The sequence below is a fragment of the Apodemus sylvaticus genome, chromosome 12 (assembly GCF_947179515.1).
Source record: "Apodemus sylvaticus chromosome 12, mApoSyl1.1, whole genome shotgun sequence".
Lineage (NCBI taxonomy): Eukaryota > Metazoa > Chordata > Mammalia > Rodentia > Muridae > Apodemus > Apodemus sylvaticus.
Window position 1 is genome coordinate 37,883,515 of NC_067483.1, and position 12,091 is coordinate 37,895,605.

A 12,091-nucleotide genomic window follows, 5' to 3' on the forward strand; every position below is an offset into this window, starting at 1 on the left:
TGTTGCTCACTCACATCCGCGCACTCACAGACTGTACCTTCTTATTTAGAAACACATGAAGTCAGAACTAAAGCTCTCCCTGTATAGGCCTAAGCCCTCATTCTCTTCTTTCTCCCCAACTCTAAGCATTCCCAACTTGTAGCATAGACTCTGGCATACAGTAAATAAATGACAAATGATCAGTGAATAACTTAGCGATGACTGATGCATGGATTCATGATGGTGGTAAAGTGGGTAGCAGTTACTGAGTGCCGTGAGCTAGGCAGTGTGTCATTGCATCCTCTGTGTAAATTTGCACATGCTTAGAAGACTGGAGTCAGAGCTTAGTGGTGTACCTCTTGCCCAGCACATATTCACCAAGAAACAAACAAACAACTGCACCCAAGCAATTTGAAAATATAATTAAATGACTTAAATTTATAATGCAATATATACAACAATGTCTCATTTTTGTAAATATAATTTTAAATACATGCCTCATACGTATTCATTTTCTTCTTTCTGCTTCTAAGTCTTATACAATGACCATATTTTAAAATGTTTTTCTTTATATAACAAAAAATTTTGAGTTGTTTTAGAACAATATTCTTAAATCATATTCTTTCAAAAATCTTCTTTTGGATTTACAACAACAAAAACACCAAAGAGTTGGAGCTTAACTAAGTGAAACAGATTTACAAAAACACCAATCAATCATGTTAGGGCTCTTAAAGAAAAAAGGAGAATGTTCAAAGAAAAAAATTAAACAAATCGTCCCAGCTGGAAGAAAAAAATCTAATTTGCTCCATGCTGAGTGTGCTTCATGACAGCAAGACAAATAAAGTCCTTCATTTGGTCAGTGCGTATTTTCAATGTGTTATCTTACAACTGAAAAGTCAGTTTTTCTTTTCTTGGTCATCAGAAGATAAGGAAATAAATTTTGGTGTAGGCAAAAGTCAGACTGGACAAGTTCAAAACAATTTAATTATTAAAAAGCAGCACAAAAGACCAACTAACAGCTTTAAAAAAAACTATTAACATTTGCACACACAGACACAAAGACACACACCTACCTATCTAAAAGGAGATCTGAGAAATATGAATAAAATATACTGCTTTAGAATTCTCTACAAACCCACCAAGTTGTTCATTTAAGTCTCTTTAACTTTTACCAATAATTTGAAAAAAATAACTTCCTAATAATGGAAGTTATTATGATAATGTATTCAAATCTCTTAGGACTTTAAATTTCTTAAAACAATATACATATTGACAAAGATATCTGAATTTAGTTCTCAAAAACCAATAAACTTAATTCCCTTGTTATGATCTCCTGTGACTGAGAGGGCTACTTTCCCTACTTTCCCTATGAAAGCATACTAGTTGATTAAAAATTTCCCTAATTTTTTTCTTAGTGATTTATTTAGGAACATTCCTTTCTTTAAGGTCCCCAGAAGACACATATAACTTGTATATGCTTTTGCTTTAAGTATAGAGATGGTGTCCAAGTATGCCAGGTGCAAATCTTATGTATTTAAAGCTTGCTCTTCAGACAGTTGGCAAAACTTTTGAGTTCCAAAGCTCCTGTGGGTGTCAGTGTTTACTGATGTGCCTATAAGGCCAAAGAATGCCCTTACCGTGAAATAAAACTGTTCCGTCTCTTGCTGGTTAGCTCTCCTCTTAGCAATGCTGGGTTTGCTCATGAATGTTTCTGAGACAGTAGATTTGACAGACTCCATGGAATTGCTATACTGGAAGCAATCAGATACATCAAAATCCTCAACGGTCACAATGTCCTGAATGGTCTGCAGGGTGGCCTCCATTGTCTTCTTCACCTATAACCATAATGGCCAAAATAATCATGAGGAGCAAACTATAAAATAGCAGGTGATAGAGCAACTAGGAGGAGCTTGAGAGGGAGAATGCCTCTCTTCTCAAGAGAGGGGTAGGAAGGAAGGATGCCAGCAGATTATAGTACTGTCACTGAACAGTACTGAGGGATTGAGTGATGAACATCACAGGAACCCAGTTTCAGCACACTGCTCTCTCGAGAAAACACCAAAACACCATTCTTTTTCTGCTGTGTACTTTTTATGTAATGCTTACTTTCTTCAAAGAGACTTACTGTATGTGAAAGGATGTTTTGCCTGCATATGCGTGTGTTTCATGTGGTGCCAGAAGAGGGTGTTGGAGCTCTTGGAACTGAAGGTAGGGATGGCTGTGAGCCACCATGCAGGCACTGGAAGCCAAGCCTGCATCCTCTGCAAGAGCAACCAGTGCTTTTAACCACTCAACCATCTCTCTAGCTCCAATATTTAGCTTAAGAGTTAGTACTATTGCTTTATTATAATGGAAGTGCAAAGGAAAATAGAATAACATAATTGCCAAACAATATTTCCACATACTGGAGCTAATTAAAATATATGATCGATCTTGTCTTTCAAAGTTCCTGGAGCTGTTTCATGACCTTCAATCAATGAATAGGTTTGTTTTTCTATTTGCAAACTAAGTGACCCAACCCTACTTCCTAGTAAAATTAAGACGTACAAAAATACAAGAAAGAAGCCATCTGAGCTCAACAGAAACCTGGATTACCTTTTTAAACTGGATATTAAAAGAAAATATTCTGTGTTTAGAAAAGAAAAGTCACCCTCCTGTAAGAGGAGAGAGATGTCTAAAGTGTCAAAGTCAAAAGGTTTCCTTTTGAAAATGCTAGAAAAAGCCAGTCATGAGTAGGCCATTTCAGAGACTTGATATTGTTCACACAGTGGCTAAGTGCCACTTGGATCAAATGTGTAGTGGGGAGGGGCATTTTGTAAAAGCCCAAAATAGAGCACAACCTTTGGCAATGTATGAACAACTTCCTGAATTTCAAGGGCAGGATGTAGCAGCAGGGAAAGCACAAGCCTCCATTCAGCCAGGAAATCTGCAATAGCCTGGACATTCTCTGCATGTTCCTTCCACTTGCCCCTGATGGACAGCCACAAGTGGTTCAACAAGGAGACAGTGGCTCTGAGCCTCCTAGGAAGGAAACACACCTCTTCATTTTCAATCTTCAAAGTGGATAAGCGAGACTGCAGTTGTTGGCATCTCTGCACCAGCTCACTCTGGACAGGCTGTTGGGCACAGAGCTGAGAAGCCTGTCAGAAAAAGCAACAGAAGGTCAGGAAGAGGACATATATATCTTTGGAGGACTCCAGAGTTCTCACTACTGCTCAAAACGATTTACATTGTATTGTATCTCAACTCCTGGAAGGCTTGCAGTTTCTATGTGCAAAAAAAAAAAAAAAAAAAAAAAAAAAAATTTAATCTGGAGATGCGTGTGAACTTCTAGACCAAACAGTATGTAAGAGGGGAGGAGATTCTGTTTGGAAAGACCATGTTTCTCTCTTTGTAACTCATAGGCAGGCAGGTGGTTGGCAGGGTAGGTCTAGCAACATCTGCAGATTTAGGGAATTCTGAGGAGGCTAGACAAGAGTGTCTTAAGCAGCCCTGGTCCAGGAACCCAACCCTTTGGCACAGGGAAGCTCCTGCCAAAGGTCCAAGTGGTCACCTCACTGGCTCTTCCCTCCTCCACTTCATACACTAGAGTTAAAAAACAGGAGAGAAGTGGGCCAGGAAGCTAACTTGCTGCTGCCGGCACATGTATGTTTATAAATCTGGGCCATGCACAAGAGCTTTGACTCAACGGGAAAGAGTCATGTGACTATGGGAGCAAGTTCATAAGCCCAAGTTCGAGAGCCCCAGAGGACATGAGATCTGACAGAAGGACTCTGACATCTTTTACATAGCCATTACTGTACCCCTCTGGGCATGGAATCCCCTGTACTCCCATCCCCAATTAACCAACTTTATCCTCTGTGAAGGACAGCTGACCTAGAGTCTCTTGAGAAAGGTAAGACTATGGCATGAGGTCATCTGATCTCTGGGAGAGTGATGACAGGCAGAAGGCTAGAAGGTGAAGGATAGGACCCATGTGGAGGCAGTGCCTGTCACTTTATTATCAAGTGTCCTTTAGCTCTTACCAGAAGAGACATCTCGATAGAATTTGGCTCCTTTACCCTCAGCAAAGACTGAGTATATTCATATACTTGTAAACCACTCTCTTACTCAAAAAATAAATCTTACTCTTCAAATGGAGGTGACTGAAAATTGACCTTCTACCCCTTTGGTATTTAAGATTCCAACTGATTTGATCTCTTCTTCAGCTGAGAGGCTTGCTCAAGATTTGGAGCTGATTTCACTAAGGCTTTTAGAAGTAGACATAATGGAGACAGTTTGTTGGCCAGATGGGTTACTGCCAAGAATGAAATTTCTGTTTCTGGCCCTGATGTCACCAGTCGTGCATCCAGTGCCCTCAAACCTCTGGGTGCACCAACAGTAGAAACAGGCACCAAGTCCTAGAGGGGCTCACATCAGCCCTATCAGCAGCCCAAGAACACCAGTGTAGCCAACTTCAGAGCTTCCATTAAATGCCACCTGAACTTTGGCCCCATTTAAAGGATTTGCAGGCAGCTCCTTCCTTCTGCCTACAAAGATCCCATATCAGGCAGAAATCCTGTTAGCTGGGCCCAAGAATGACTTGACATCTCATCTCTAATGAGTCAGAATGGGAAATTCTGGCCCCTTTCCTGGCCAAGCCACCAATCAGCTGTATCACATACAGGGGAAAAGAATAATCTATTAATTTTTAAAGTCACCCTGGCCTAGTATGGAAGAATTACAGGAAAAAATTCACTTAAATCACCTCCAATCCTGTTTTTCTAAGGAGCAGCAGAGCTGCTGATCCATGCTTTGTCAGTGATCTTTGGCTAGGAGGCAAGGTAATGCATTCCATCTGTGCTTTAGAGTATGGAAATGTGGTTCTGACTGGGCAAGGAGGGGGCCTGAGTACCCATCATCTGGATTCCCCTTTATGGAGACATGCTGTTTGGCTCAGAAGAGAACTCAGATAACACCAGAAAAATCAACCAGTTCATTCAGATAGTCCCAAGTTCCACTTATTTTGGGGAAGGATTCTCAATGGCAGCTTAGAAGACAAATTTGAACTGAAGTCAAGCAGGTGAGGAATGGGGCTTCCTGGAGGCTGGCAATGCCCCCTTCTAACTTTAACTAACATGATGCTGTTTTAGCTTTCCATCTGTCTAGATGCTGACATCTACTCAGCCACAGCAATGGAAACAAATTGTAAGGGGTTAGGTTTCCCCCCCAAAAGAAAAGATGAGAAACCACTTTATATTTTGTATATAAGACAGAAATGTACTACTCCACTGTGGCCAGTCTATGACAGTAAACTGTCTGATTAGCATACTGTTGCTATCAGGCTAGAGCAAGGTTTCTAGAGTCTAGATTCTAATCCAGGGAAGCACTATTCCTAGCAAGAGCACCTTGCAGATTCGTGGTCTCTTCTTATGTACTCCTTTTGGTCTAACTACTGTGGGGAGCTGAGGAAGCTTATGAAAGAGTCTGTGAAAAAGTAGATGAAGTCCTGAATGAATGTGTATTCTTGACAAGGGCATGGTCATATCAAGGACCAATGTCATATACTCAGTCAAAGCTTGCACAACCTACCCAGCCCCAGTTTTTCTGTACATGTGTCTGCTTTTCTTCATTCCCTGGTCACCCCAGTCAGGTTTCTGGGACACAGTTACTTGGGACAGGGTGAGCTACTCTCTGGGAGAGCCATCCACTCTGCAGCTCAGGACAGCTTGATTAGATGGAACATGAACCTAGATAAACTCAAGGATAAACACATCAGTCGAAATCAAAGAGATATACTACTATAAAGGGGAAATCATTTGAAATGTAAATAAATTATATCGAATAAAAAAAAAAAGAGATATACTACAAGGTCTGAAAGAATAGAACACAGTTTACCTGATGGGAAGCTCCCTCTCCTTTGGATGTAATAAAACTATATACAACTCTAGCACATTCAAGTCCCTTTGGGGGAAAGGTGCAATACAGGAAAGGGCCTTACCATATCTCCCATGTGGGGCTGGAATTCAAATTTCATAGGGGGGCAGAAAACATTGTTGTACATCTCCATGAGCCGTTGCTTGTCACTGGTGGCATCTAGGTTTTCTACTGCATTTTCAATAGCATCCAGGCCTTCATGCTTTGATTGTTCCAGATTTAATTCAGCAGACAGGAAAGTTCGTAGAGCCCGGTTCAGGCTAGCATGGTAGCCTAGGTCACAACACTGCTGTGGGAAGAAGGAGGCGCATAAGCATACCACAGACACCTGACAGGATGGGAAGATCTGGGGTAGATCTGACCATATCAAGGTGACTGACTGACTGTAACAGGAAGGAAGCTGAGATTACAATTTCAAGACCCGAGGAATAGTTCCTGCTCCTAGTTCAGTAGTTAGCATAACCACTGAGGTGGTTAGACAGAAGAAGGTTCGTAAGAAATAATGACAAAAGTTAACTAAGTGACATTTCATAAAAATGAGAATGGCCAACAGTTTCTCTGTCTTCCTAGCACCCATGTCTGTTATGGCCATGTAGAGAATTCTGTTCTGTTTCCTGGTTTGTCATAACAACAAAATTCAGCAATAATCATACAGTCTGCCATGATTCCTGAGGGTTGCTGTGGTTAGAAGTTACTACATAGCAAGCTTTCCAGGCCAATGGAGCAGTCAGGAGACAAAAATCTGGAGTGCTGTATCAGCAATAAATTTACATACACTCAACTCTAGGTAGGTGGAAGAAGAAGAGAACAGAAGGTTGGTTGAGTCATGACATCAGCTTTCAGTGATCTGGGACAGGCCCGAGCTGAAGAAAGCTAACCCAAAATGTCCTAAATATGTTACTAGAAAGATTCTTATCATGTTTCTGATTTTCAACAACAAAAATGAAAAGAAGAAAATGCTATGAAAGAGGCAATTGTAGGGGTTGAGGAATGTCGGTCAACTGGAAAGGGGTAGCATGCATGGAGACTTAGGTTTGAATCCCCCCAGCATTGCATAAACTGAGTGTAGTGAAGCAGGCCCATAATCTCAAACACTCGGGAGAGGAAAGCAGGAAGATCAGAAGTTCAAAGTTATCCTCAGTTACAGAATCAATTCAAAGCCAGTCTCTGTTCTTAAACAAATAACAACAAAAACCAGGAGTAGAGGAATAGCTCAAGTAGTAAAGTATGCAAATATGAGGAATTACGTTTGGTCACAAGCCTATAGGTGATTGTGTCTGTAATCCTAGCACTGAAGGGGTAGGAAAAGGGGTTTGATGGTTAGCTAGCTAAGATGAACTTTTGAGAATCCTGTCTCAAAAAACAAGTTTAGGACTTGAGATTGCTGTATGGTTAAGAGGTCTTATTCCCCTTGAAAAAGACGTGTTTGGCTCCTAGTACCGATGTCTGAAGCTCATAACTGTTTGTAACTCCAGATCCAGGAAATTTAACCCTCTCTTCTGGACTCAAATGGATACCTGTACTCATGTGTACATATTCATTACACACACACACACACACACACACACACACACACACACTCACAAAGGGAAACAAAACAAAATAGAAGAGGCAGAATCAAGCAACCCTGGTTTACCTACTCCTATCCCATCCCCAGACTGGTGTCCTTGACAGTTCAATGAACAAATATGACTAGTCCAGTGATTTTCTAGCTGTAGATTACAGCTTTGTCAGCACCCAGGTTATCCCTGAGAAGGGGGTAGGTGGTAACCCAGCTAGAAGTACTTGAAGCCTTTTTATCTTTACCTCAACAAAAACAACTCTGCTCATTTTTCCATTCAATAAAGTGGGATTCTATGCACGATCTGGTTTGAAGAATAAGTTCTTAAGAAAAAGGCTAGAAAAAACCCATTGGATTAAATGTAATCCCCAATGCTCTTTTCAGCAAAGGCATCCTGTAATACTATGACAATATTCCCTACCCCTCCAATAAAGACCCCGAGATCCAAATTCCATGGTCATCAATTATCACCTCTATTATTTACACAGCTTTGATGTCCAGAGCCTGAGAGGAAATGTCAGAGAAAAATCTCTGGATAGAGTAAAGCCATCTGCCTGATTGTAATTTCACTGCATAAATAAGCATCAAATTAATTTCCTCAGCCTTTCCCTCTCATCATGATCACTTCAGGAACAGTCACTATTGGGGAAGAAAAAAACATGTGACAGGCTGCCTCCTTCCAGGCATCTGACACGAAGCTTGCAATGGAGTGCACATTGAGCTGAGCTCTGGATTTAGTGCCAACAGACTCTGGCAGGTGCCCGGCTTCGGCGGGGTAACAGCAGTGACAGCATAACTGTAGCCAGAGGACAGGAAAACACTAAATTCAGTCGGAGGAAGAGCAAACGGAATCTAGACAAAGGCGGCTGATTGGGAGGCTGCACGTGCAGGGTCCCCCCCTCCTCTAGGAGATGCTGTTAAACTAATTGATCAGGCTGCCTTTGAACCTGTAGATCTTGCCTATCTCTAAGATGTCCTGCAGTTCCTAAGATGAACTCTTCTTATTGGTATAGTAAACAAAGGTAATATTGCCAACAGAGACTGAGAAGAATTAGGAGTCAGGGTGCTCTTGAGAAATCCTCATGTATTTTTTGAAACTTTACTTTCTTTTATCTTTATCCTAACCGACACCTTATTTTATAACAGTGCTGTTTGCCATAAAATATGACTATTAGCATGCCCCTGTTGGAAGTACCTAAAATACTTATCTCTATTTAAGCTAAAATTCACCTTCAGGTTGTACTTGTAAAGAATGCTACTGTTTGTTAAGAATGTTCACTACATGCTAGACAGTGAACAGTTATGTATATCCTGCATCTTAATCCTCATAAGCACCCCCACTGAAGTCTGTATTATCTTAGTTTTCCATACAAGGAAGACAAAAGCTCAAAGAAGTTACATAATTTGACCAAAGTTAAATGGGCAAACAAACAAACACATAAGACACCAAAAATGTAATTAGTGTGTAGTCTGCCTACTCAGCATCACCTCCCTTCATTCTCCCTAATTAGCCTCTTCTGAATTCCAGTGCCATCCTATGCCACAGCATAGGACAGAGTGTTGAAAAAGCATAGACCTCTAGCTTAGAAAGCTAGTTTATCCCTCTGGGCTGAACAAGGGGGAAATACCAGCTTTGTAGTTGGTTATGTGGCAAACAGACAATACACTTCACACATATCTGGTACTGTGTAGACTCAAAGCTAACACCAATCACAAGCATCCTCCAATCAACTGATCTCTACCCTTCAGCTCCTCGAGTTTCTTTTCCTGAAATATTACCCTTCAACTTTCACCTGCTGAAATTGGTCTCACTTTTTAAGATCCATATTAAATTCTCAGTCTCTGGGAAGCCAGCCAGCCCTGCATTCCTGGTCCTACTTGGACTCAACTGCATTCATCCTCATATGACCCCCCAATACACATAGTCATTCTGAGGCCTGCGATTTCACATCACTCCACTCAGAACACAGGTATCTTAGAGTTTTCCAGCATTTTATTCTTGTTTACATCTTATTCACAGAAGGCATTTAATAAAGTTGACTGATGAACACCACAGGCAAAGACTCCAGCTTCTCAGGAAATCATCTAGTGGGCAGAGCACTGACCCATATGTTCTATTGCATATAGTCTAAGACCAGCAGGGAGCTTTCCTACATGGGATCCTTGCCTTTATTTATATAACCGTTCTATAGCTTCTCTGTACCAAGGAGTCAGGATCAAACTTACAATGTAACCTCTGTTCTGCCATGCTTTCGGCTAACCTAGGAGTCATGGACAGGGCCTTGGCCATCTATGTATTTGTAGGGGCAAAACTAAGCCTTCAGAAAAGAAGCAGTGTCTGTCAGGGTTAACTAGGATTTGAATATTTCCCATGAGAATCAACAGGTAGAGAGAACACATAATTTTTTTTTAATACCAGAAATAAATGCTATACAAATACTATAAAATGCTACACAAATACTATAAAACTCAGGAGAAATAAAACTTTTAGAAAAAAATTGAATAATAGAGCATCTCAATGTATGAGCTTAAGTCCACAGTTCATTATCCCCTTACCAGCTGATATTCTCCCTCAGAGAATCTAGAGAAAACCTAGAAACAAAAAATGAGTGCTTCATATCACCCTTCAATTTCCTATAGGAGATAGAAAAACAACTGCTTTCAATACAATTTCATAATGGGAAAGCCAAGTTCTCTTGTGTCCAGTTTCAGTGTATGTGGCACCACAGACTTTTTGGGTACACTCACGACACCCCAGCTACCCATAATGCCAAGGCCCTGCACTTCATTTACTCCTCTGCTCTGAGGCCAAGTGATGAGTATGCAGGTGAGGAAATCACACTCCAATGAGCCTACAGTCCTTAGAAACTGCCAAGTGAGATCGAAAGGTCTTTTCTGGTCAAGAGTCAAGTTTTTTCCATTATGAGTATGATATCTCATGTGGATTTATTTATCTTTTATTACACTATACAAAGAAATTGTAGGCTAGTCCTTATGTCAGTTAAATGACATTGATTAAAAATAACTTTTCATTTATCCTTAATGTCTTAATACTGACTGAGCCAGACTGTTAGAAAGGAGGCAGACTGGTGGCATATAACACAGACAGCAACGGCCTGGAATGACACTCATCACATGTCTTGAAGAAGTCCTGAATACTGTTGAGTTCATTAAATCCACTCACCCAGGCTCCTACTCACTCTTTGCTTCTTTGCTACACAACAGTTTTGGCATTTTAAATTGCATAGAACAGCATTAAGAAAAAAGGAAGAAAGTATTGATAGATGTAAAAACTGTGAATAATGCTAAAAAAAACCCCAAAACTTCCTGGGTGAAAAAAAATTCAGTTACAAAAACTATATTCTGGTGGCATAAAGAAAACTCAGTGGGTAAAGACACTTGCAGTGTAAGCCTGGTGGCTTGAGACCAATCTCCACATGTCCTGGTTTGTTGCAACTATTGACTTGATGCAACCTAAATAATCTGGGATTTTCTCCCCCTCATTCTAGTCTAATCATTTAAAATAAGTTAAATGCATAAATATGATTTCATTGTTCTCTTAATGGATCATGGCTCATGGTTTAAAAACACTAGAGTGTATAAATATGTCTTAGGCAAAACCAGTTACATTCTATTTATAACCCTGAAGTTGAATGCATACCTCACCTCATAAATGTACTAGGTGATTACAGAGAATAGTAGCTTTGCATCTACTTTGTAAAAAAGGGTAATGTTTATTCTACAAAAATAAAAACCAAACAACAAACAAAATAAGATACAGTTAAAACATAACCCAAAAGCCTACATTTGCTCCTGGCCTGGAGGGCTGCCTGTCTGGACTGCCACAGCCCTAGACTTGATCGCCATCCTCTAAACCTATGTCCTGTTAAGTAGGTACTACAGAGGCTGACTTCTTTTCCAGTGGCTCTTCAAACCACATCCTGTGAAACGTAGGCTCTTAGCAAGGAAAAAGTACAAAATATCTTGCTTCTTATATGATTTTTTAAAACAGCTACCCATGCCTAATGAAGGGCCTATGGTTACAAATGAAGGTTACAAAGATCATAACTCGTATAAAAGCCTTTTCTCCTATAAGCAATATATTGAAATTGATACAAATATTCTCTAGAGGCAAAAAGAAGAGACAGGCCAGTAAAGGGGGTGTAACACCCTGTTGGTCTACTTTTTTTTTTTTTTTTTTTTGATCTTACTCATTTTACCAAATGTGAGCTAAAGAGCAGAAAGTGAGCATAGAAAGCGACTGTCTCCCTCTTGTTGAGAATGGGCCTCTGCTGACAGTGAAGAAGAATGAAGGGACTGGTTTAGGGTTTTGACCTCACTGAAGGACAGTGTTCAGATTGGCATCAACAAGCAGAGAGAACAAAGAGGAGCCTGAACAGAGAGCAGGGCTCCATTACCAGCTGAGATGATGACATCGAAGGCCTTGGGAGGCCAAAAGCTACTCATCAAAACTCCCTGGCTGAAAGGATACTAGTCTGTATTTTAGAAAAATTCCCTCAGCAACCTTGATGTAGGCCAGATTTAAACAGTCCAGGTCTTATTTTACTAGGAGCAGAGGGGCAGGAAATAAAACAGAGTTCCAGAATAGTTCAGTAGCAAGCCCAAGAAATGCTA

The 12,091-nt window shown here is 40.5% G+C and overlaps 1 protein-coding gene across 6 annotated transcripts in view; it reads right to left on the reverse strand.

Moving 5' to 3' along the window:
• Srgap2 (SLIT-ROBO Rho GTPase activating protein 2) overlaps positions 1 to 12,091 on the reverse strand; it is a 248,152-nt gene that overhangs the window by 50,279 nt on the left and 185,782 nt on the right. For 5 of the 6 annotated variants that reach the window (XM_052201076.1, XM_052201077.1, XM_052201080.1 and 2 more), the window contains 3 exons: positions 5,960 to 6,184; positions 3,018 to 3,119; positions 1,617 to 1,814 (listed from right to left, as the gene is read on the reverse strand). In XM_052201076.1, coding sequence (XP_052057036.1) covers positions 1,617 to 1,814; positions 3,018 to 3,119; positions 5,960 to 6,184 — 525 coding nt within the window. The remainder of the gene's footprint in view (positions 1 to 1,616; positions 1,815 to 3,017; positions 3,120 to 5,959; positions 6,185 to 12,091) is intronic. The other variant, XM_052201078.1, reaches the window with a different exon arrangement.